Source organism: Crocuta crocuta, unplaced genomic scaffold (genome assembly GCF_008692635.1).
Source record: "Crocuta crocuta isolate KB4526 unplaced genomic scaffold, BGI_CrCroc_1.0 scaffold186, whole genome shotgun sequence".
Taxonomy (NCBI): domain Eukaryota; kingdom Metazoa; phylum Chordata; class Mammalia; order Carnivora; family Hyaenidae; genus Crocuta; species Crocuta crocuta.
In genome coordinates this window covers 858,668-885,404 of record NW_027551569.1, presented here as the reverse complement: position 1 = coordinate 885,404, position 26,737 = coordinate 858,668, and the positions used below count along the sequence as shown (strand labels likewise).

General features: G+C 41.6%; 1 protein-coding gene and 1 long non-coding RNA gene across 4 annotated transcripts in view; one reads left to right on the top strand and one right to left on the bottom strand.

The window, feature by feature from the left end:
* Positions 1-4,001, bottom strand: part of SEL1L (SEL1L adaptor subunit of SYVN1 ubiquitin ligase) — a 60,641-nt gene extending 56,640 nt beyond the window's left edge. For all 3 annotated transcript variants that reach the window (XM_077750831.1, XM_077750829.1, XM_077750830.1), the window contains exon 1: positions 3,843-4,001. In XM_077750831.1, coding sequence (XP_077606957.1) covers positions 3,843-3,912 — 70 coding nt within the window. In that variant the 5' untranslated portion in view covers positions 3,913-4,001. The remainder of the gene's footprint in view (positions 1-3,842) is intronic.
* Positions 4,002-4,270: 269 nt separating this feature from the next.
* On the top strand, positions 4,271-13,486 carry LOC144220536 (uncharacterized). Its single transcript, XR_013331769.1, has 4 exons — positions 4,271-4,372; positions 6,365-6,433; positions 7,324-7,442; positions 13,249-13,486. It is a non-coding gene; the product is annotated as an uncharacterized LOC144220536 (long non-coding RNA).
* The last annotated feature ends 13,251 nt before the right edge of the window (positions 13,487-26,737 follow it).

The window sequence follows — 26,737 nt, the reverse complement described above, 5'->3', positions numbered from 1 at the left end:
CTAAAAATAAATTTTAAAACACGTACATTTGACACATTTGAGTAGCAAAATGTGTTTCTGAACTCTAAGAGACATGGAAACTTGTGACATCAGGGTTATTTCATGTGAATTGCATCATGCTTCTCTCTCTGTCTCTTTTCTCTTCAAACTAGGAATATATACTAAGGTTACTGGTAAATAAGAGAACTCTTTCTCATTTACTAAACTGGGAAAGACTACTCCAGATGGTAGTCTTAAAGCATAAGCTATTTTCTCTTTCAAACTGATATATCCATTCACGTAACAGTTTTATAGAAGTTGTTTATAATCTTAGAAACTTCTCACAATTGTAGCCAGGTAACAACTAAAGACACTGAAGTTATGTATAAATAAAAACACAATAATGCTTTTATCAGCACATAGACATCAAGAAAACAATGCAAAAGAATTCAACGAAGAGTTACAGGTGTCTCCTTCAACAGCAACACATCCAAAACATAATTGTTTACATGTTAGTAATGTTAGTTAGTAACTGTACACCTTCTTCTGAAAAAGACAATATTCATTTTTATTATATCAGCTAACCAAACTGCAAAAAGTACCAAGGATATTCTTTCAGAGGAAAGTAATCATCACAGATTCATTTTCCAATTTGTTATGTAAACAAAGCAGACTGATAGACCTTCAAACCGGAAAGTACTGAGTTTGGTGAAAAGAGAGCAGACATCCTATTTTCTGCTTTGCCACTGATTCTGTGCAGATCCCACAATATTCCTGATTTTTTTTTTAAATGTTTTTTAATTTATTTCTAGGAGAGAGAGAGAGAGACAGCGTGAGCAGGGGAGGGTCAGAGAGAGAGGGAGTCACAGACTGAAACAGGCTCCAGGCTCTGAGCTGGCAGTCAGCACAGAGCCCGACGCGGGGCTCGAACCCACGAACCGCGAGATCATGACCCAAGCGAAAGTCGGACGCTTAACCGACTAAGCCACCCAGGCGCCCCCCCTGATTTTTAATCACTCCCAAATCGAGGCCTGGAGAGTTACGTTTGAAACCTGGCTTCATTACATGTTAATTTTACATATGTGGTTCAATACAGCAAGCTTGCTCAGCCTTTTTCTCAATGTGTCAAAGGAGAATAGTAACACCTGTCCTGTTGACTCACAATAATGTCCTAAGGAACAAAAGACAATGAAATTAAACATCCTCTGCAACGTGAAATTTACTCTTTGAATATGAAAATAGAACTATTACCTGAAATGCTTAGCAAAGAATCTAATTTAAAGGATTCTGTAACATTGTTTGGCATAAAGAAAAAAAGGAAACTATCTCTTCCTGTTGAAAATTTAAAAATACATGTATTTTTTTAATGTTTTTGTTTTTGAGAGAGAGAGACAGGGTGTGAGTGGGGGAGGGGCAGAGAGAGAGCGATGGAGACACAGAATCTGAAACAGGCTCCAGGCTCTGAGCTGTCAGCAGAGCCAGATGCGAGGCTTCAACCCATGAACCATGAGATCATGACCTAAGCCAAAGTTGGATGCTTAACCCACTGAGCCACCCAGGCACCCCAAGAAAGCATGTATTTCTAAGTGACAAAAATCATAGCATTTTTCATTATTGAGTGAATGAAGGAGAAATACCTTTTTAATGCCCTCTTTTATTTATTCACAGGAAAAAGAAAACGTTTCCAATAAAAGTTTCATATTTTTATGTGCCTCTGAGACAAGATACGAAATAATAGCTATTAACAGTGACAGGACAGATTCCCTTTGTTGGCTGATTATGTTCTACCTGGTAATAAATGCAATTTGCCCTAGGTAACCACTAATTCTCAAAGTTTAAGTCAACACAAACTATGACCCAACACTTGAGTTTTAAATAGGAGCAAATCTCTACATCTAAACTAATAATGAGGCGGACTTCCTGTATGAATAAGCAATTTAATGAATAAAAAAATCAACCAAAAATCCATGTACTCAATTTCTAAAACTTTATCTCACAAAAGTGTTTTGCCATATTTGTGCTTCATGTGAGTATGGGTACTGTCCTTATTACCTGTCAGCAGCACATCCACACAGTTTCAGCTCTGGCTAAGTATGGATTTTGCCTCTGCCAGAGAAACGCTCTGGCACAGTTTAAATATGATGAAAATCGGAGCAGAACTTTCTTGAACCCAGTACTCCGCTTACATCAACACAATCCAGTGACTTAACATTTCAGTATTGATAATCTTCTATTATAACTACCCAAGAATCCCAATTGTTGCTAAAATGACTTCTTCAAGTATTATCTCCACTGACATGAAGCTCTAAGTATGTGAAATCTAGCTAACAGAAGATGCAGGAAAATGTTTGTACGCTTTAATTTTCCTTAAAATCTGCACACTGAATTCAGAGGAATATTTACCTTATTCCTTAAGTAGTTCTTATACTTTAGTGTGAAGAAATCACTGGTGAACTTTGTTAAACGACAGATGTCTGACCTCTTCCAGACCTAAAACTGCATGTTTAACAAACTCCCAAGAGGAATTCTGACTCAAGTGGTCTGTGGTCCATCAGTTACTCTATCCATTACACTCAACAGTTTCATTTCATACTTCCTTTGGTCAAATAATTGCTAGCAGGGCTTCCAGAGTTAGGTAGAGTTTTTCAAGATTTGGTGATGAATACAAACCATCACTAAACGGGGATAAGGCAGACCTCAAAGCATAATGCTGGCAGTCAAATAACTAGCATATGCTTGTTGCTTTTGAAATGGTATCTCGAACCACATTATGGATAGAATTTTAGGTTTAAACCTCTTATTTTAGAAACAGAATGACGTTATGGCATTGACTTACAACTAGGACAGATAATTTGGGGATTCAAATAACCATCTGGGAAATTTTCTGTTGGGAAAAAAAAAAAGAGTTGACATTTATACCCTGCCTTGTTCCAAAAAAATTTAAAGCCGCAGAACAGCTGTCTTGTTAGCTAAACTGATTAAAATTCAAAAGCTTTATTGTACTAATTGTTTCTTTACAAACAGAAACACTGCTTCTTTATCAACATTTTCAAAATAGAAGTTTTCAGATGTAGGCGGATTAAACTATTAGAAAAGAAAAACCAGAACCATAGTATAAATCAGCTAACTGGAAAATCAATTCAAAGCACATATCTTTCTGCATCTATTCAAAAAATGAAAACCAGCTGCTGTACATTTTAAATTTATAGGGGCCAAATTTTCTCAAAAGTCATAAAGTTACTGTCCACAAACATGGGGCAACCCCAACACTGTGACTGAGGTAAACAGCACTTTCTCAGGAATATTTCTTAAAAAGAGGTGGAGAGTGGGCACAATTACATCAAAAGTCATCGCTTTTAAGTAGATAAAGAGACAAGGGACCCCCTCATGTGCTAAGCAAATGCACCAAACCACTGTCAACATCTTGGTTTTGATGGACCTTACTCGGCTCAGTGACAGCCCCAGGTGTGTCACTTACTTAGTTTACAAATCCCAAGCACATAATCTGTATGAGAGTCGAGGAGGTTCCAGTAAGGTTCAGGTGCCTCTGTGGATCTGAGCCAGCTGTTGGGATTCATTCCCACAGTCAATTCCTCATTCGCGAGGAGTCGCGTAAAGTTTGTTAAGTGAGGAGAGGTGTGGGCAGGGTGACCGCCCCTTCTTTTCCTCCCCTCTCTAGCTCCCTAAATACCCGCTCTAGCCCAAGCCAGCCCAAGTCCAAGGAATGACAGCGAGTGACAGGCTAGTGCAAGGTGTGACCAGAGACAGTGGAGTCTCCAGCTTGAGCCCCCAGGGCCCTGCCCCGGGCTGGAGGCCGGGGGGCGGTGGCTCCCGGCCTCCAATCCGAGGGGGCGGATACTGACCCGAGGACGCCGAGGCCGAGCCCAGCAGCACCGCACAGAGCAGCAGCGTCAGCCCAACCCGGACTCGCATCCTGCTCTCGCGGCCGCTGCCACCCCCTGGAGCTGTCGCTTTCACCTCTGCCACCACCGACTCAGCCACCGCCACCGCCTCGTCGCTGCTCTTCCTGCTCTGGTCTCCTTCCTCCGCCCCTTCCCAGGCCTCCCTGCCCTACCGCGCAGCCAATCCCCGCCCGCCGCCGCGGGCTCCGTGCCCAATCGTCGCAGTCTTCCCGCCCACTTTATTGCCCCGCCCCCGGGGTCATGTATTGACCAATCATTTTGCGAGGTTCCCACACGGGCTTTCCCGGTAGGACCACGGCCTCACCGACATGGCCCCAGCTAATTGGTAGATCCTGGGTTCAACCCTCCCGGAATCGGAGCGTGGGTCCAGGGCCGGGAAAAAAAGAAAGTGACCCAGGACTACAATTCCCGCAATGCACTTCATGGGCTTCTCTCGACGTCTGCTCTTGAAAAACGTAGTCCGCTGTGGGGTAAGATTTAAAAGTGCAGGTGGCTGTCGAAGTTGAGAGAACTTACTTAAGTAACATCTGGGGCAGACGTTAACTCAAGGCCACGAACCCACAGCCCTTTTTTTTTTTTGAGCCAAAATATATATGAGGCAACACACATTGTAAGGTTAAGAGTTTGTAATGTATTAAGCTCTTATTCCTCTTTGTTTTATTTAGAAAATTTGAATTGGACATAGTGATATCAACACCGAGGAAAAATATAACAGCTAGACTGAGTTCGAGGGTTTTTTCTGAACTTAAATAAAACAGTGCCATATATACAGAAACTAGGATAGAACTCACTACCTGCCCTCCTTTCCCTAACAAAACAAAAGGAAAAAACCCCATCCAGTGCAGATCATTTCAGTGCTAGTGTTTATTTTTAGGAGGGCCACCAGATAATAATTATCTGGAAGACGCACCAACAGCCTTTGCAAAAACCCTTTCACACACGTGTCCTTATCCCTTTCTTTGTACAGTGTAGTCTTTGTAAGTTACACTGTTCTCTTCTTCATTGACGAAGTTCAGGAGGCAGGGTTGATGTATTTGGAGATAAAGGTGATGGTGAATTGCATTGCAGAAAATGAAATAGTCCTCTATATTAAGTACTGACTTCAGGCATGCTCCCACTGGGTAGCAGGGCAGTAGCTTGGTGTTCTTGCCCTTTCATCTGATTGTGTCAGTTTGTTTTCCCTAGAGTCCACCCACTCTCAACTCAGTCCTGGCACTGAGTTGAGCTCAGTTTGAGGTCAGGGTTCTGGAGACGTCCACACTGGCCACATATCTTAACACCTGAGACATTTCTTCCATCTTCTTTGATAGAAAGTCCTCTTTTCCAGGACAAGGATAAAAAGCTCACTGCTGGAAAGCAAAAAACAAAAAAACAAACTGCTGTTCTGCATTCACATTGGAAGGGATGAAGGAAAAATATTGACCTATTACTATTCCACTACTACCTCCTTGGCACTCAGCTCTGTTTTCGTCACTAACAGTGTTTCCTCAGAGTTCCTCTGATTTTAAATCATAGAGTAAAATCTGGTGTATTTTCCTCCCTTTTTCATTTTATCGATCATTGCATCCTAATAATTTGAGCTATGTAATTACTCTTTTATGCGAGTGCTTTTCTCTTTCTCACTCAAAACTTCCCTCCTGGGTCTCATTTTCTTACCTGCATGATGCTCCTGAGTTCTAGCTATATTCACCAACATCATTTTCTCTTGACTCGTACCTAAGCCTCATATGGCCAGATTCATTTTCCTTTCAAAATTCAATATCAATTCAATTGAAATTAAATTAAAATTCCTGCTCAAAAATTTTCAATGACTGCCTTTGTCATTGAATCAAAAAATACTAGAATTTCTCCTGACAAAATAGGAGCTTGTGCTGACAGTTTTATTTTCTTGAGGAAATACTGTGAAGAAATTTTTCTGCCCTCTACAAAAGAAGCAGGGATTATCTGTTTGATAGATTAGGGAATGACCGTTCACTGCCTGAGACTCAGCTTCCCTTTTTATCTTCTTCTTTCCTAAGTGCTTCTTATATTGAAGGTCCTGGGCTACATGCATGAGGACATTTCCCACTTCCCTGGTTTCCACATGAACGCACTCTTGCCTTGTCATGGCTCCTTTATTCTCTCCCCACTGTCCTTCCTTCTTCTTACCCGCAGCCATGGCATCCTTCCCACTTTCACTTGGATTTCATCTTGGCTGAGCCTTCTCTGACCAGGCCAGTTCTCATTATTCTTTATGTCTCTAAGGGTACACAGAACATTCACAAACTTGCCTTTTAAATGGGATGTAAACTTTCTGAGGCCAAAGACAATTATGTAATTCTGTGCATGGGTATATAGCTTTGGACTTGCCACTAACTAATTTTTGTTGATTGATAGTCCACCTTACTTATAAAGTATTTTAATAGTAAGATATTCAACATACTTGCTATCTATTATAAGTTCAATCTTAAAATATTTTACAGGGAAATATCAAGGAGCATTTGCACTCCTAGTATAAGGAAATTTACTTCACTCCTCTGCAGCTCTGTAAAGTGAGTATATTAATAACGTCTTTTTCACTAGGTCTGTTGTGAGGTTCATATCTCAAAAGAGATATGCAGGAAAAAAGTATTGCTTTAATTACAGAATGTTCTACAAATATTATTTCTGATTGATTGCTTGGTTGAAACAAAGAAGGAAACAAAAATATTAGTTTTTATTAAGACTAATAAAACTAGTTCTATTCCCTTAATTTGAATATGGTTTAGAGTGCTAGAGTTACACTGTCTTCAGCCAACAACGAATAATTGACGTCTTCTGAGAATGCTCACAGGACCTTGACTTTGCGGGGAAATTCCAATTCTCCTAAACAGGTCTAGTGGGGGAAGACTGGTGTGGGAAAGCCAGATGTTATTGGCCTGCTAGATTGCATGATGATTAATTAGTGAAAAGGTTGTGAATTCTCCATGGCCTTATCTAGTCCAAGCAAACATTCATCAAGTTTCTTGCCAACATTCCCAGTTAAACTTAGGTACTCACTCTACTTACACAAAATGTTAATATTATTTATTAATTCATAGACTTCTTTAATATTTGCTCAGCTGTCTGTACTCTTTTTAACTTGTCCATATCAGCATTCTGGGTCACTGTCATAGATTTCCAAGTTGTAGAAAACCTGTTTGCTCGGCATTACAACCCAGCATAGGACCCAATGGAGGTAGTTAATAAGCGCTTTTTCATGCAGAGGACACTGATGTGACCTTATTTCATTGAAATGAATCAAACAATCAGTATGTATTGAGAATCTTCAGAAAGTATTGAGGTCATAAATCTAGTTTGCTTTTTGCTTATGGATGATAAGACAACCCCCAGACCCTTTTCCTAAGAATGCCATGATTGTCACTAACTCTAGTCAAGTGTATCCTTTCTGTGCTATTCTTAGGCATCTATTTGGTTGGCCATGTACACAAGCTGTCAGCGCTTGAACCAACATATCTGCCAGGGGAGGATTAGGGAGAGACAAGGAGCAGAATATTTTCCCCTTAGAGCTTAGAGAAGAAGGTACGTTCTTTGCTATGGATGAGGTAAATTCAAGTCATTGTTTTTGTGTTCATTTCTCACGGATAAATGAAAATTGAAATCCTTGCACCAAATCACGATTTGGAACCTGGCGTCTCCTCATAAACATTCTGAGCTCCTTGAGTAAATGGGCAACAGGCTCTTTACTTCACTGTATTAACTATGATTCCAGGATTGTTTATAGTAGGCACATAATTAATCATCAAATATGCTTTGAATGTACTTATAGCTTTTTAAGATTATAATTGTCATAAAGGTCAGAGTGTAGATCCCGACTGCAGAGCACAGTGTTCAACATACCTAAGCTCTGATGCCGATAGAATGAACAGGGTGTGGCGTGTGTATCTGCGAGTGCGTGTGTGTGCATATGTGTGTGCGTGTGTTCAGGCTCTACCAAGTTCCATCCTGAAGTGACATTTATTTTGGAGGTGTGTATGCTTTCTAAGTAGTGTTGATTCATACCAGATAAAGGAAAGGCTGGAATACCTTTATACCCTGGAGGAATGGACAGGCGTCTTTTGGTCTAATTTTTTCATAGATTTATTAACTACCAGTTCTGGAGAGAGAGACTGGATTAAAATTATATTTCAATTTTTTTTTAATGTTTTATTTATTTCTAGGAGAGAGAGAGAGAGAGACAGCGTGAGCAGGGGAGGGTCAGAGAGAGAGGGAGTCACAGACTGAAGCAGTCTCCAGGCTCTGAGCTGGCAGTCAGCACAGAGCCCGACGCGGGGCTCGAACCCACGAACCGCGAGATCATGACCTAAGCGAAAGTCGGACGCTTAACCGACTAAGCCACCCAGGCGCCCCTAAAATTATATTTCAATAAGAACTTGATTAAGTGAACCTCATAAGGTGGAGATAAACAGCTTAGAGCTCCCATTAAATTCACACTACTTAACTGAGTAGATGGCAATGTATTTAATCAGTGAATGTTGTATTAAGAACATAATATTCATAAGATAACCTTTCCTTCCTTCCCTCTTTCCTTCCTTCCTTCCCTCTTTCCTTCCTTCCTTCCTTCCTTCAACAAATATTGTCTGGGCACAGTCAATGCCTCCAGCTAAAGACGACAGTGTAGTTGAACACATTAGGTTTAGTACTTACTGCAACGAGGAGGAACACATGCATGGCATGTCTCTGTGCATGGGGGCTTTAGAAATAACCTATTATAGGATTTGCACTTTGGTTGGGTAATTGGTGGGAGGATCTAGGGAATCTGGGTTTGTTCTAGATTGGATGCTGTTAGAAGTACCCCAGATTTCTATGGTTTGGTAGAAATCAATCAGTCAATCTTACCTAAAGGAGAGATCAGAATGAGGATAAAGCAATCATTGGTGAATAAACAGTAGTTACTTATTTTAGCCAAGAGAGGAAGTGCTTGGTACTTTGTGGTGACACAGGGAACTTGTTTCTGTCTGTGCTTAGATAAAATCATGAAATGGTTTGCTTTGTTTCATTTTATCTTAGTTGCAGAATAACTGGTCTGTGGTTGGTATTCTGAGATTGTGGATGTCCTATAGAAGAATAACATGGTCTGGTTGTGTGTGTCAGGCCAGCTTCTGATTGTCAAGGGCCCCTCTTTTTCTTTCTCAGCACCGACTGTTCAGATACACCAGGTTCTTGGTGCTGAGGATTCAGCAATCAATAAAACAGACAAAATTCATAGAGTGTACATTCTAGCCATGGGAGAAATAGAATAAATAAAAAATTATTTATTAGAAAGTGCTAAGTACTATAGAGAAAAAACATAAAGCGAGGAAGGGGAATAGGGTTCTGGGGGGTGAGTGGGGACTGCCATTTACATTTAAAGCAGGGAGGTCAGGGAAGACTTCCCTGTTTAGCTCACATTTGAGCAGAGACTTAGGAGGAATGAACCATAAAGACATGGAGTGGAGCTAGCCATTGTGATAGGTGTAAGGTGATATCTCATTGTGGTTTTGATTTGTGTAACATCTTAAATAAATATAGCACTTATGTTAATTACCCTTCAAATAGAAAATAAAACGTTTTTTAAAAATACTGTGGGCATGAAGAGCCTTTCAGGAATAAGGAGCGACCCCAATAAAGGTTCTAATGCAAGAGCATGTCTCTTATGCTCCAAGAATAGCAAGGAATTATGTGGCTGCAGAAGTACATGAAGGAGGGCAGGAGAAAGGGAGCAGGGGAAATCAGAGAGCGGCTGGGGCCAGATGGTTTAGTGATTTTAGGTCAATAATAAGGGGCAGTCATAATGCTACTTTTTATCACTCTGAGACTGGCTCTCTTGAAGTGTGGCTTGGATAGTGGCCTGGAGCTTCCCCCCGTCCTGCATGAGAATGAGCTAATCACATAATCCTTTTTATTAATAGTTGGGATATAATGATAAAGTGACCAATTAAAACAATTGTACTCAAAAGTTTGATTCAGCACGAGTTTATATACTGATTAGAAACTGAGACGGTAAGTACAAAATTAAGATGGTAAAAGAGAAAGATCTTCAAATAAGGGTCCTCAGAGTATTCAAATAATATTATTGTAAATGGAAGTCACTAGGTAGTAAATTTAGAAAACATTTACAATGCAAAATAAGTTTTTTAAAAGTTTATTTATTTTGAGGAGCCCATGCATGCACAAGTGGGGGAGGGGCAGAGAGAGAGGGAGAAAGAATCCCAGACAGGCTCTGCACTGTCACTGCAGAGTCCTACACAGGGGCTTGAACTCACATACTGTGAGATCATGACCTGAGCCAAAATCAAGAGCCATATGCTTAACCGATTGAGCCACCCAGGTGTCCTTTGATCATTTTCTAGTCTTAAAACAATTTTTTTTAATGTCTTATTTTTATTTTTGAGAGAGAGAGAGAGAAGGAGAGAGAGAAGGAGACAGAGAATCTGAAGCATACTTCACACTGACAGCAGAGAGCCAGATGCAGGGCTAGAACTCACAAACCATGATATCATGACGTGAGCTGAAGTCTGACACTTAACCGACTGAGCCACCCAGGCACCCTGATCATTTCCTATTTTTGAATAGGCTCCCAACTATGCTATGTTGACTTCACATAAATCCAACTTGAAGGTCTGCATTAACAGCAACTAAAAGAAATATATGTGTTACGTATATACTAAGATGTATAATGAATACATATTTCACATATGCATGAAAAATGTATACACTGGCACAATGTATACAATTAAAACAACTGAGAATAAGTTGCAAGCATGTTGCTTCTTTATCCCCAAATATGTTAGTTGCTCCTGAAAACAAGGAATTCTGTAACATAGCCACAGAACTGTGATCAAAATTAGAAACTTCACACTGGTTCAATACTATCATCTAATCTACAGACTTTATTCATAGTGTGCTGACTTGCCACAATGATGTCCTTTCTAAAATAGAAAATCCAACGTTGCCATTTGCATCCAGTTTGTCACATCTCATTAGTGTCCTTTAACCCGGAAGAGTTCTTGAAGGGATGTGTGTTCCTGAACTTCTTGCTACTAGTAATTTTTAAGTGTATAAATAATTTATTTCATAGAATGTACCTTAATGTCAATTTGTGTCATGATTACATTCAGATTATGTACATTTGGGAAGACCACCACAGAAATGTTGCTGAATTCTCTTAGTGAATCATGTCAGGAGCCAAATGCTGTTAGTTAGTCCGAATTCTGGCAACGATAATGTTGATCAATTCGTTAAGGAGGTGTTTCCATTGTATTTACCTTTTGCAATTGATATGTATCTTGAAGAAGATAGTTTGAAATTCTGCAAATATCTCACTATTCCTTAAACATTCACCCACTAGTTTTACCATGTATATTCATGATTCTTGCCTGAATCAATAATTGCTATGACAGCTGCCAAATGGTGGTTTTCTAATTCTATCATTCTTTCTACATTTATTATTAGCTTTCTAGTGTAGGCAGAGATTTTTCTTATTTATTTTTTCATGTAATTGATTAATTTACATTGTTATAGACTCACCCATTTTTTATTCAATACTTTATAATCCTACCTATTATCATTTTGATGTTCAGATTATCTCAGATTTAGCCAGTGAGGGCTTCTTCAAACTGACTATTGTATCTTTTTGAGAGCATTCTTACATTTTTGCACTATTTATATTTTTCTACTTTCCTTGATCCAGCCCTGGAATCAGCTATTTCTCCAAGAAGACCTGTTTTCTTTCAGTGGAGAATGGTGTTTATATTCTAGGAGTATTCATTACTACTGGGTTGTTAATGTTTCTAAAATCTCTTAACAGACAGAGCTAGGAAGTGTGTGTGTGACTGTGTGTCTGTGTGTGTGTCTGTGTGTCTGTGTGTGTGTGTGTGTGTGTGTATATATAGGTGTGCATATGTTTGTTTATTTTAAGAGAGGGAAAGAGGGAGCAGGAGAGGGCAGAGAGAGAAGGAGGGAGAGAATCCCAAGCAGGCTCTGCACTGTCAGCGCAGAGCCTGATGTGAAACTTGAACTCACATACCTGAGATCATGACCTGAGCCAAAAACAAGAGTTGGATGCTTAACCAACTGAGCCATTCAGGCACTCCCATTTCTATATCTATCTATCTATCTCTTTCTATATATTAAAATCTTTTAGAAGATGAATGAATGAGCCACAGAGATAACAGGAGGAAATATTTTCAGTGCATATATTTTAAAAGGAATTTGTGTCCAAAATGTGTTAAGAACTCGATAGTAAACACATAATGAATATATTTTTTAAAACTATCCAGGCTATAAACAGAAATAAAATAAATATGAATTACATAATATGAATAACATAAATATAACATATATTATGAATATATTAATGTAATAAATAGAAATACAATAATAAATATACAAATAAAATAAAACATACACAAATGGAAAAGATTTGAACATACCGCTGCAAAGAAAATAGATAAATAGATGATAAGCACATGAAAAGGTGTTCAGATCACAACAAAGTATCACTTACTCCCCTTAAAATGGCTGAACTTTTAAACAATGACTAATGTTGATGAGGATGTAGAGCAATTGGAACTCATAGGGCTGGAAAAGGGTACATCTGCTGAGTAAATTTTTTAACCATTGTTCTTGTGCATGTGAACATACACCAACCCTGTAATTTAACATTTCCGTTGTTAAGTACTTGCTCAAGAGAGATGAAATCTTACGTTCATGAACTGTTTCATGAAATAATGTTAATCGTAGCTAAATTCATGATAGGGAAGATCTCAGAATAACTTACAATGTTCACCTTGTGGTGAATGGATAAGCCAACTGTGATATATTCATACAATGGAATATTACTTGGCAGCAGAAAGGAGAGAATTACTGATACGTGCATATCATGGACGAATCTCAAAAACATGCTGAGCAAAAGAAAACAGACATGAATGACAACATCCTTTATGATTCCATTCCTATGGAGCTCAACAGCAGTTACAACTAACCTGTAGTGATAGAGTTCAGACTCGCAGTTGCTTAGGAGTTAGAGTGGGAAGAGAAAAATGGCCAGGAAAGGAGCAAGAGGGAACTTTTGGTTAACGGAAATCATCTATAGTCTAATTACCTTGTGGGTCACATAAGTGACAGAGATACATCTGTCAAAACTCATAGAACCATGCCCTTAAGATCAACGCATTTTAATGTATATAGATGATACCTTGTGGCAGGCAGAATAATGCACCCCCCCCCCAAGATGTTCCTAATTCCCAAATCTGTGTATACGTTGTTACCTTTGAAGGCATCGGACTTTGCTGATGTAATTAAGTGAGTATGGATAGTCATAATATAATTGTAAACATTCTTACAGGAAGGAGACAGGAGGGCCAGAGTCAAAGAGAGAAGAGATGCTAGTTTTGAAAGAGGTCCATGAGCCAAAGAATGCAGACATACTTTAGAATATAGAAACAGCAAAGAATGGATTATCTCCTGGAGCCTCCGGAAGAAACACAGCCCTGCCCACTTCTTGATTTTGGCCTTGGAAGGCCCATTTTTGGACTTCTGATATTCAGAACTGTAAGATAATAAATTTGTGTGGTTTTAAGTCACTATGTTTGTGGAAATTGGTAATAGGCGACAATAGGAAAGAAACTATTAATAAGGCATACCTTATTTTTTTGTGTGTTTCACGGGTATTGGATTTTTTTAAAAAGGTGAAGGCTTGTGGCAACTGGCATGGATCAAGTTTATTGGCATCATTTTTCCAACAGCATCTGCTCTGTGTCACATTTTGGTAATTCTCGAAATATTTCAAACTTTTCCATTGGGCACTCACAATGTGCCTATTATATTTGTTACAGTGATCTGTGGTCAGTGATTAACATCGAAAGCTCAGGGAAGGGTAGTTAGCATCTTTTAGCCATATTTTTAAATTAAGGTATGTACATTTTTTACAACATATGCTGTTGCACAGTTAATAGGCTATAGTGTAAACATAATTTATATGCACTGAGAAACCAAAAATTCATTTGACTCAGTTTTTTGCAATGTTTGCTTTTTTTTGTAAAATTGGCTTTATTGCAGTGTGCCAGAACCGAAGCTGAGGTATGCCTGTACTTCATTTTGAAAAAAAAGGTATTAAAAAATGAATGTGGGGTGCCTCAGTCAGTTAAGTGTTCAACTCTTGATTTTGGCTCAGGTCATGATCTCATGAGATCATGTTGTGAGATCGAGCCCCATGCCCAGCATGGAGCCTGCTTGGGATTCTCTTTCTGCCCCTCCCTCTCTCACATGTGATCTCTCTCTCAAAAAATTAAAAATAAAAATAAAAAATGCACTTAAGTGAGCAGTCTCATGTGCTACCAAAAAATAAATAAAAGATAAAGCCATATTGTGGAACAGACCTGGGCACTACTCTGATTTGTGACATGTGCCAACTCAGCAGTTCAGCTACGGAAACCTTGGAAAGTTATATAATATTCCTGAGGCTCAGTTTCTTAATCTACAAAATCAGGATTATTTTACTTTGGTTTACCTCTCAGAGCTGTCATGAGGATTAAAAGCAATAAAATAAGAAAGCACTCTAACAACAAAAGACCAAAAAAGTAAAGCTTTTTTTCAGTTAAAAATTTTTTTTGATGTTTATTTATTTTAGAGAGAGAGAGAAGGGGAGTGAGTAGGGTAGTGGCAGAGAGAGAGGGAGACACAGAATCTGAAGCAGGCTCCAGGCTCTGAGCTGTCAGCACAGAGCCTGACGCAGGGCTTGAACTCACGGACTTTGGGATCATCACCAGAGCTGTAGCTGCACACTTAACCCACTGAGCCACCCAGGCACCCCAAAATAGTGAGCATTTTTAACAAATTTGAAAAAAATATTTATTTTGAGAGAGAGAAGGAGAGTAGGAGTGCACGAGTGTCAGTGAGCATAGGAGGGGTGGAGAGAGAGGGAGAGAAGGGGAGAGAGAGAGAGAATCCTAAGTAGGCTCCACACTGTCAGTGCAGACAGAACCTGACTCGGGGCTCAAACTCATAAACCGTGAGATCATGACCTGAGCCAAAAATCAAGAGTCAGACGCTTAACCGACTGAGCCACCCAGGCACCCCTAGCAATTTTTTTAGCACTGATTAGGGGCACCTAAGAAAGAGGTCAGCCTGGGTATTCTGTTCTTCAGTAGTCCAATTAAAGATCAAACGTTTTCACTTTTTTATTGATTCTCCAGAAAACTGAGAGGCTTGCTGGTGAGCATGGGAGATAGGTGCCTCTGTTAAAGAGGGCCAGGTTCCTTTGTCAATTCCTCATTAATTAGCCAGATGCCCACCATGTTCCTTATCAGAATTTCTCATTTGTTGAGCTTAAGGAATGAGTTCATTATTTAATAATAATTAAATTTATTTTGAAGTCCTGGCAATTCATGTCGTTTAATGTTTCTTGGAAGTTCCACTTCCAATCTTTCGCACGGTCACCATCCTAATCATAGCCCTCATAACTTCATATCACATAAACTTGCTGAGGAGATCATCATCAGACTCATTTTCCTCAATCTCTCCAGCTCAGGAAGTCACAAGGACTTCTTATAACCTTGGGTAATGAATTCAGACTCTCTGCATGGCCACCAAGCATCTTTTTCCCTTCTCTCCTCTACATCTCCAATCCTATTTTTCCCTTTCCCCTAATACATATGTATTACTCAGCTAAGGCTGCTGTAAGAAAATACCCCAGACCAGTGGCTTAGAGAACAGAAATTTATTTCTCATAGTTCTGAAGGCTGGAGGTCTGAGATCAGGGTGCTGCTGTGGTCAGGCTCCGGTGAGAGCTTTCTTGCAGACAGGTGCCTTTTGCTATGTCCTCATGTGGCCATGAGGGAGACTGAGCACGCTGTCAGGTTCTGGTGTCTCTTCTTATGAGGACAGTAATCCCAGTGGAAGGCGCCACCCTCATGACCCATCTGAACCGAATCTCCCAAAGGAGGCGATCCCCATCTCCAAATACCATCACATATGAATCTGGGAGGGGTAACACAATTCAATCTGTAGAAACATATATTCTGTTTCAGATGCGGTTTTACCTGCTTGTTTAATCCTGCTTTCTCCTTTCTTCACGTTGGGCTGCTTGCTTTTATTTTCTAATTCCCTTCCTTTTCAAAATCCAATTCTAAATTCTAAGAAGCACACTTGCAGTTGAATCCTTCTTTTGTTGGGCTTTCTCCTTTTCATAAAATACTCCTTTGTGCCATTTTAGTTTGTGTATACTTGATCTTAAGCATTTTGCTATCTATTTTTATTCTGAAATTACAATTGGGTTGTAGTAAGGCAAGTGCCATATTTTGAAGAATAAATATTGCTATAAAGAGCATCTCTTTATTATCAAAAGATTTTGACAGCCTTACTAACGGGTTACCTATCTTTAGAACTACAAGACTCCATCATAAGCAAGAGGAGGAAAAAAGCACAGTAACTGAGAGTTGGTTGTGGCAAGATTTAGAATCATAGGATTTTCAAGCCTTTGTCTCTTATTACTTATTTAAAACCTCACACCTTAAGAAGTGACTTGTTTAAGATCATAGGTAGTTAATGGTGATGATACAGACCCAGATCTCTCTTTCCATTCTATGGCTTACTTATTTATTTTTTCTTTAAGTTTATTTATTTATTTTGGGACAGAGAGAATCCCAAGCAGGCTCTGCACTGTGGCGTTCAAAGCCACAAACCTCGAGATCCTGATCGAAACCAAAACCAAGAGTCAGACACTCAACTGACTGAGCCACCCAGGTACCCCTATGGTTTATTTATTAAAATGCATTTTTCTATTGAAAGCCTAGTTGGATCTATTCATGTTCTGTTGGTGCTTAACAAGTTATGACAAATTAAGCAGCTTAAAACAGACATTTATTATCCCATAGTTTCCATGTTTTAGGAGTCTCAGCACGGTGGAAATGAACCCTCTGCTCAGGGTTTCACAAGGCTGCAACTAAGGTGTTTGAGACCTGGGGCCCTCCTCCAAGCCCATGTGAATACTGGCAGAATTCATTTCCTTGCAGATGTAAAATTCATAGCAATAACAAATTGCTTCTTCAAGGCCAGCAGGAGAGTCTATTGCTTCCTATCTCTGGCCTGTAAAACCTCCTTTAAAAGGCTTCCTGGGGCATCTGGGTGGTTCAGTCAGTTAAGTGCCCAACTCTTGACTTCAGCTCAGAGTCATGATCTCATGGTTCGTGAGATCTAGCCCCATGTCAGGCTCTGTGGAGCCTGCTTGGGATTCTTCCTCTTTTCCTTTCTCTCTGCTCCTCCCCCGCTTGTGCGCTCTCTCTCTCTCTCTCTCTCTCTCAATAAATAAATAAGCATTTTTAAAGGCTTACCTGATTCGGTCAGGTCCTCTCAGGATAATCTTCCTTTTGATGAACTCAAAGTCAGTTGATTAGGGACCTGTTATTTGTAAAACTCTCTTCACTTCTGTCATATAATGTAACTTAATCATGGAAGGGACACCCATCATATTTGAAGGGCTCACCCACATTGTAGGCCAGAGGGTTATACTGGGTATTATATTGGGTTAATTTTTAAAAATTAGGAAAGGCAACAACAGAGAAAAACAAAATCATTTCTGATTTGGTTTTGTTTCTTTCTAGTCATTTGTTCTTGTTGATCCTCCCTATTCCCCTTCGGTTTCCACCCATACTTTAAGAATAGAGTCACATAGTATGTAAAACTAAATTTGAGACTTGATTCATTTGGTATTATTTTGTAAGAATTGTTCTATATCACCCCCATAGACATAATCTTTTCCTTTAATAAACATGTCTCTTCAGTGTGGGAGAAATGGAAAGTACAGATAAGCAAAAAGGGAAAGCAAATCAAATTGCAATTTCCGAATTAAGCCTTAGTAACATTTTGTGTTATACACCTTCAGATTTTTTTTTTAAATTTTGGTCTGAGTATTTGAGTACACTCATATATATATTTCAAGGTGGAGAAAATTTTTGTATCTTGCCTCTATGCATTCGAATTTCCCTTTGGGGAAGATGTCATGGTATTTAAAAAAAAATTCTGATAATTCCTTGGGCTGTAAGATGGGATCCTGAGTTCCAGGACATTGGATGATGTAAAAATTTCAGAGAAGGAGAAAGCTACTTGGCAAGGTGGAGCTCCCAGGAGGTGTGGGAGGTGGGAGTGGAGAGCTGACGGAGGGAGAGAGGGGGACAGAGAGGTGATGGTCACTGCTGGACACTGTGCAATGTCCCTGTCCCCAGCTCATTTGCGTTACATCTGCTAAAATTTTGAATCCTCAGTGTGAAGGATTTGTTGATGCAATGCCAGGCTTCTCAACCTGGGGACCACTGACATTTTGGGGCTGGATAATTCTTTGTCATGCAGTCCCTGTGCATTGAAGAGTGCTTAGTGGCATCCTTGACCTCTACCAGCTAGAGGCCACTGGCAGCCCACCTTCCATTTATGACAGCTCAAAGTATCTCTAGACATTGCCAAATATCCCATGGTGGCAAACTCAGCTGAGAACGCCTGTTGCAATGGAAATGGGGCTACATTTCGTGTTGGGTGACTGTGTTGGCTTTGTAGCATGCCTACTTGTCTGGGCTGAACTGCTTTCTCTAGAATCCCTTTTCCTGGGTTTTTCTGGTCAGGGGAGGTTTCTGGTCACCCTGTTGGTGTGAAGCAGCCGCTGGGTGTGCAACTGCTCTAATCTCCTTGAACCCTCCTTCAGCATCTCTGACTCCTAGATGTATGAAGTTTCATGGGGAAGGGCCGTGGCTTCTGCGGGACGCCCCTGTCGTTGTATTAGTTTGCTGGGGCTGCCATAAGGAAATACCGCAGACCCGGTAGCTGAGCCAACGGGAGTGTATTTTCCCACAGTTCTGAGGTGATGAGTCTGAGACCAAGGTGGTGGCTGGGTTGGTTTCTTCTAAGCCTCTCTCCTTGGCTTGTAGATGGCATCTTCTCTCTGTGTCTTCATATCACATTCCCTTGGTGTGTGTGTGTGTTTGAATTCTAATTTCTTCTTCTTAAAGGGACACCAGCCATATTAAATCATGGCCCACCCTACTAAGTAGTTTTAACTTAATTATCTTATTAAAGAAACTATCTCCAAATATAGTCACATGCTAAGGCACTGGGGTGTATTCGTCAGGGTTCTCTGGAAAAATGGAACCAATAAGAGCCCCCAAAATACATAAGTAAGATATAAATGTATTATAGATACATGTGTCTACATTAATATCTGCTTATAGATATATCCTATTTATGCTATATTAATTATAATTATATAAGATACATTATATTATTCATATTATATATATAATAATTTATATGTATAAAAGGAGATTTATTATAAAGAATCAGGCTCATGCAATTATAGAGGCTGAGAAGTTCCAGGATCTGTCCCCTGGAAGCTGGAGAATACAGAAAAGATAAGAGTGTCATTATAGTCTGAGTCTAAAGGCCTGCAAACTAGGGGAAAGCATGGGGTAAATCTCAGTTCAAGGGCAGGAAGAGACTGATGTTCCAGCTCAAGCAGGCAGAGAATTCATCTCTTCTTCCACTTTTTGTCCTGCTCAGGCCCTCAGCTGATTGGATGATGCCCACTCACACTGGGGGGGTCCATCTACTTTGCTGAGTCTACCCATTCAAATGCTAATCTCATCTGGAAGCAACCTGTGGACCCATCCATATAATATTTAATCTGGGCACCCTGCATCCCAGTCACGTTGTTACATGACATTAACCATCGTGTGGGAGTGAGGACTTCAACGTGTGAGTTTGGGGATAACGCAGTTCAGCCCAGAGCAATTATCAAAGTCAGCGGCCACAAGAACTGGTGTGGGCTTAGCCTGCCATCGTGGACCCTGGCTCATTCATGTGGGCTCCCCTACATCCTCTCCACACCTTACTCCATCTTCCCTTCCAGGTTTTCTGCCTTGTGGACTTCAAATTCTAATATCAGATGCAAAGGCGGAGTATTTAATCAACTCCCACAATTGTGTAAGATCACACCTCTGTAGCAAGTATGTATATATATGTAAACACCCACATTTGAAATCTGCTTCTCTAATTGAATCCTGACTGATATATAGCCAGGCAGAGACAGAACACTCTAATTGAATCCTGACTGATATATAGCCAGGCAGAGACAGTAAGCAATGCAAGTCTTGCTACTTTGGACTCGGCTACACACAGGCTATGACAAACCTGAAGTGATCGCACTCTGCAGATGGGTGGCTGCTGGATCTCTCCTGAGCATTGCCCTGCTCATGCTCATTGCTCAGAGACTGAGAGCAGGAAGGGCAAAAGTAGATGTGGATCCACCCTCCCCTGCTCTGGAAGGGGCTTGCAGGAAGCTTCACACTGCACCAGGGTAGACAATTAGAGGGGGTCAAAGAACTCTGAAGTAAAGCTCATGGGTAGGGTGTACTACCTGCGATTTCGTTCACACAGATAAACACAGAAACAATTTTAGTGGCTCTATGGTTTGCCTGAGTTCTGTATTTAGCTTTTATTTTGTGGTTGATTTTTTTTTTAAGTTTATTTTGAGAAAGAGAGAATGAGAGGGAGAGAGAGAGAGAGAGAGAGAGAGAGAATCCCAAGAAGGTTGCACAGTCAGCACGGAGTCCAACAAGGGGGCTCAATGCCACATCCCAGGAACTGTGAGATCATGACCTGAGCTAAGAGTTGGACACTTAACTGACTGTGCCACCCAGGGGCCCCTTGAAGTTGAATATTCAAGTTGTTTTCACCCTCCTCCCCCGTCCCCCTCATTATAAATAATGCTTTGATAAATTTTTTTGTCGGGTCTTATTTTAAATTAAGAATTCCCTTTTTATAAGAGTGAAATTACTCAGTCAGCTTGTGTCTCTGAGAAGCAGATGTAGGGGGAGGGGGAGAATCTTGAGAAGGATAAGTTAGGGAGGAAGCAGGAGTGTTAGGGCGAGCCCTCCGGCCATGATGCAGAGCCAACACCGGTGAAGGGAGGGATGGAAGTGACTGGGTCAGAGGGGTCCTGAGGAAGTCTCAGCTGACCGGGCACCCGGGTCAAAAGCTGATGCGCCTGTGTTTGGGCAGAAGTGGCCTGACTCAAGTCCCCCGTGTGCTCAGCCATTGGCCGGGGCCAGCTTGGGAGAAGCATAGCCTCCACATGAATTCATGATGGACCAAGGTTGCCCTTTGCAAGCAGCTCTTTTTGAGAAAGGGTTCAGCATTGTGCACCCTTGCACTGAGCCATAGCCTACGTATTAAGACCAGTCACTAACTCGTTTTCCACAAGGGTTGTAGATGTGGGCACATTAAGCAATGCAAGTCTTGCTACTTTGGACTCGGCTACACATAGGCTATGACAAACCTGAAGTGATCGCACTCTGCAGATGGGTGGCTGCTGGATCTCTCCTGAGCATTGCCCTGCTCATGCTCATTGCCATGCCCCACGGGGCATGTATGAGCTTCTGCTCACTGCCTTCAGACAGTCTTCACTTCCATGGCCACCCACCCTGCCTCCACATGCCCTGGCCCAGTCCCCAACCCAGGCCATGATTTGGCAAAGCAGGATTTAAGAGACAGAGAGAGACAGAGCGCAAGTGGGGGAGGGGCAGAGAGAGAGGGAGACACAGATTCCCAAGCAAGCTCCAGGCTCTGAGCTGTCACCACAGAGCCTGATGTGAGGCTCTAACTCACGAATGGTGAGATCATGACCAGAGCTGAAGTCGGACGCTTAAGCGACTGAGCCACCCAGGTGCCCCAATAAGAACCACTTCTTAAATGTTTAAAGTACAGTGATTCTAACCTCTTACCTGCCCTCATTAGCCTAAAACTATTTCCTTTTTCTAGCATTCTTTTCTTGAAAGCTGGTGTGGTTAAGAGTCTTTTAAAGTATTAATTGAGGCCCCATTTTTTTCACATGCCAAAAATAGCTGTCCTTCTTCTTTGTTTGGTAGCTGTGGGAACAATTTACAGGGTGAGACAAAGATGCCAAGTTCATGATTCCTATCACTCTAATGTAAGGCAGGCTGGATTTTGATGTGGCACAGAGAAAAGAATTTATTTTCTGTTCCAAGAATAGGAGGGAAGAGAGAGGTAAAAGGAGCCCCTATCTGCCACAGCAGAGCTGATGAGCTGCCCTGAGGAGAGGAGGGGTGTTCTGCGTGACCCCACCCTGCCTCTCCCCACGCAGATCTGTCGTGGGGTTGTATGTGTGCCTGAGGGGGATGGGCTGTCGGCTGTCGTGAGGAATGTCCAGGACAGGAGAAAAATTCCTTGCATTGGANCCAGGCTCTGAGCTGGCAGTCAGCACAGAGCCTGACGCGGGGCCCGAACCCACGAACCGCGAGATCATGACCTAAGCGAAAGTCGGACGCTTAACCGACTAAGCCACCCAGGCGCCCCCTGCCTGGGCCTTTTGAGATACTATCTTAGTCTGTCTGGGCTGCCATAACAAGATACCTTAGTCTGGAGCACTCATCAACAACAGAAATTGATTATTTCCCACCGTTCTGGAGGCTGGAAGTCTGAGATCAGGGGGCCAGCTGAGGTGGGTTCTCGCTTCCGAGTTGCAGACTGCTGCCTTCTCATGGGATCCATGCATGGCTGCGCAGAGAGGGAGGAAGCTCTCTGGGGATCCTTACCAGGCACCAATCCCCTTTATGAGGGCTCTATTCTCTTGACCTCATCCAAACCTAGTCACATCCCAAAGGCCCCACCTCCTAATGCCATCATGTAGGTGGGGAGGGCTTAATATATGAATTCTCGGAGGCCACCAACCCTATAGATTTCTCCTCATACCACTAGGCATGGAGAAGCCGTGAAAATGGGGACATGGCACGTCTATTCACAGGAGGGTCCAGAGTGTGGTTGCGGGTGCGGAGGGGATCTGAATGCTCTCATGTACCTGGGCAGAGGGAAAGTGGGACACCAGCAGGCTGGTTGCCGGGAACAGAGGGGTGGACAACCATAAAATACATGGCTGAGGTCTCACAGAATCTGCTGTGTCTCAGGGCCAACCTGTGGGCCGGGTCAGCAGGGGGAGCTAAGAGCCATCGCTGGACGGAGAGAACAGGGGAGGAGATGAGCAACCAAGACGGAAGCCTAGCTTCCCCCTCGATGTCACTTTGTGATGTAAACATTCCCGGAGGGATCGTCTGCTACTAGCGAAGGGGCTGGCACAAGAGTTCAGAAATTAAAATGAGTTGCAATGCAGTTTATTCGCTGCTGTGACGTTGGCCGTGCACACCTAGCGTGTTCTCGGTCAGCCTGGCAATCCTTACCCTGACCTGAAAAATCAAAAGCGTGGTTGTCCTGTGGCTGGTACTTTCCACATCCCCTTCCAGGGCTCCATCTGGGGCTCTTCCTGGCCTCATGCGCCCCCTTGTGGTCCTCGCTAGATATGGCCCCGCTCTGGGTGGGAGGAGGAAGCTCCTTCACTCAGTCTGAATCAGTCAAGGTGGCTCATAGCGAAAATGGCCTGAGGTTCCCAGGCTTATGGATGGCTCTTGGTGACATACACATGGCTACTTCCGGCAAAGTATGTCCATGACAGCAGGATGGCTGAGACAAGATGAATCACTGCCTATTGTGCCCAGACAGGTTTCTCCTAGGACGGTCTGAGCCCTGGGATGATTGTGCCATCATCTTTTCTATGGTGAGTGTCTTCTTAGCTTCTCCTTTCCTGCTAGGAGACCTCATCTGAGGCCATTTTGTCCTTCTGACATATTCTATCACATTAAAATAAATATATATGATATATGTATATATCATATATATATATAAACCTTTAGCCTTAGAATAGTTTTAAATTTTACAGAGAAGTTGCAAAGATAGCAGAGTTCCAATATATTCCATGCCCAGTTTCTCCTATTAGTAACATCCTACATTCCTAAAGGGCGTATGTCACAACAAATGAGCCAGTATTGATACACTATTATTAACTAAAGCCCATACCTCATTCAGCTTTCCCTAGGCTTTTAATTTTTATTTATTTACTTATTTTATTTTATTTTACTTTATTTATTTATTTTTTTACCTAATGTCCTTTTCCCATTCCAGGATCCCACCCAGGTATACCACATTGCATTTAATCATGTCTCCTTAGGAACCTCTGGCCTGTGGCAGTTTCTCAGGTCTCCTTTGCTTTTGATGAGATTGACAATTTAGAGGAATACTGGCAGAGTATTTTGTCGAATGTTCCCTCAACTGGGACTTGACTAGACTGAGGTTATGCATTTTGTGAGGAAGACCAGAGGTGAAAGACCGTCTTCATCACATTGTATCAAGGGTACACACGATCAATACGACTCATCACTGTTGATGTTGACCTTGATCGCTCACAGCTGAGGCAGTGTTCATCAGGTTTCTCTAAAATAAAGTTCTCTTTTTCTCCTTTCCATGCTGTACTCTTAGGAAGGACATCACCGTACACAGTCCTATTCTATCACGTTTGAATCTAAGTGAGGAAGACCCTATGTCTCCAGCGGTTGCTGTGTTTTTCAGAGTCATTCCATAAGCAATTTATTATTCGTGGTACAAGGCACAATAAGAAAATAGAAAATATTAATCAAAAAGCCTTTAAGGACTTCATGGCAATTCAAATTGTTACAGCCTCAGCAGAGTATCTTCCCAAAATTAGAGTTAAAAAATTATGTAAGCACTTCAATGACTCAAGACAAATCACATCATTTGGCATGACCATCAATAGAACAGAAATTTTGTGGAAAATATGATTAAACAACATAATTAGAGACATTGCTGAAATTAAGACAAGAAAAATAAATATTTAGGAATTCATGTGTAATTTGCAAATTACATATGTCCGTACGTTATGACTCACCCAAACTTGACCGGCAACAGGCCCCAGGCATGTGCAGTGATAATTAAATTCAGATGTCTGATATTTGCCCCCTTGCAGTTGTGGATTTTCATGAAGGTGTATTTGTTTTGACAGGAAGGTAGAACATGTTTAACTTAATGCATAACGTTCAGCTTATTACAGACATGGGATATTGGCCTCCATTCGTATTCAGGGCCAGAGCCCCACAACGCTAGGGGTGGGTGTGTCCGTTTGCAGGAACACTACCGTGGCCTCAGCGTTGCCAGTGGAAAGCTCCCTGGCTACTTTGTATCTAGTTTGATTCTATATTTGTTAATGTGCCTTAATAGAACTAGAGGAGGAGAGAACTGATTTACAGCTGATGGGTTGGAAGCCAGGGGCATCTGAAGCTGGGGGGCGGGGCAGTCTTGTGGGACAGAGCCCTTCACCTGAGGCGTCTGATGCTATCTCCAGGTAGATAGTGTCATTATTGAGTTAATTGTAGACCACGCGGCTGGGGTCACAGAAATGTTTGGTGTGGGGGGACTCCCCCAATCTGGTGTCAGAAGTGTAGGAAGTGTGGTAGTCCTGAGAGAGTAGGGGAGAAACCCAGGAGGATTGAGGCTTTTCTCACTCACTCAGTTATATTCCACGGCGCTCATCCCAGCTTGCGGTTAACTTTTAGTTTATCTACTATCTGTTTAATATTTGTTTTCCCTGTTGAGGCTTGAGGAAGAATCTCACCTTCTTCCTTCTCTGGGTTCAGAGTCAATTAAGAAATAAGACACAGGAGTCAGACAGAGATAAAACGTCAGCATTATTACTGGTGACAAAACTACTCTGACAAGTTTGCTCATTGCTGACACTTAGGACTCATTCCACTCATTCCAAGAGAGATGCCTTAATTTTTACAGTTCGAAGATAACCTTAGAGGATGTAAGCACCGCTCAAAATTGCCCATTCCCCACTTCTTGCAGGAGGTAGTATAAACATTTCCAAGGATTAAAAAAATTCATGTAAGTCTCTTTTAATGAAAACAATTGTCATGTGGCATGCTGGNAAATTGCCCATTCCCCACTTCTTGCAGGAGGTAGTATAAACATTTCCAAGGATTAAAAAAATTCATGTAAGTCTCTTAATGAAAACAATTGTCATGTGGCATGCTGAGAGTGGAATGGCAAGAGAGAGGACATAGTGTGCCGAACAGGACGGGGGCTGGGAGATAATGGACAGTGTGTGCACAGCACCTGCATATACATGGCTATTGTACATAGGGGTGCTTCTTAGGAAGCACAGGGGGCCACTTGCAGAATGCTGGGCTGGGGGTGATGGAGATGGGTATTTAGGGAGGAAAATCACCCAATATTACAGAGTCCTGAGCCTGTAGGCACCCTGGAGTCTCAGGGGTACCTTGAGAGAGTTAGTGAGATTGTGTGAGATTGTGCGAGGTTGCCAGGGGCTGTGGACTGGGAGAGATAAGAAGAGAGTAGATAGAAATAAATCGGGGTAACTCATAAAGAATGTTCCAAGAATAGAAACTTTATATATTGATTGAAAGTAAGTAAAGAAAGCCACCTTAATGCTTACAGTGAGACTGTGGACTGGGAAAGATCAGCCCTTGCTGGACTGAGGAGGTGAGGTGACGAGGTGGAGGTGAGCCTGTCAGCCGCATTTGAAGAAGGTAAATTAGAGGGAGGAGGTATGGGAAGATGGGAGTGGCCTTGCCTGGCTGACAGATAAGAGACCAAAAAAACCCTATAAACACTTTTACCTGTAAAGGTGGGGCTCAGATCCTGCTGCACACCTGGTGGGGGTTCCTGTTAGTGCGACAAACTAATAGCTTGTGGTACTCAAATGGGAGTTGAGTAGAAAGCCACTGCTAGAAAGAATGTAAACAAAATGGCCAGGTAGGCCCACAGAAAAGCATTTTATGTGTGTTTGAGGGTTAAGAAACAATGGTTCAAGGTCAAGGTTATGTGGAGTTTTAAGCTAATAGTCAGTATGGTTTACTTTAGAAGGGCATCTTTATGCACAACCAAATGACCAAAATAAGGCAGGCACT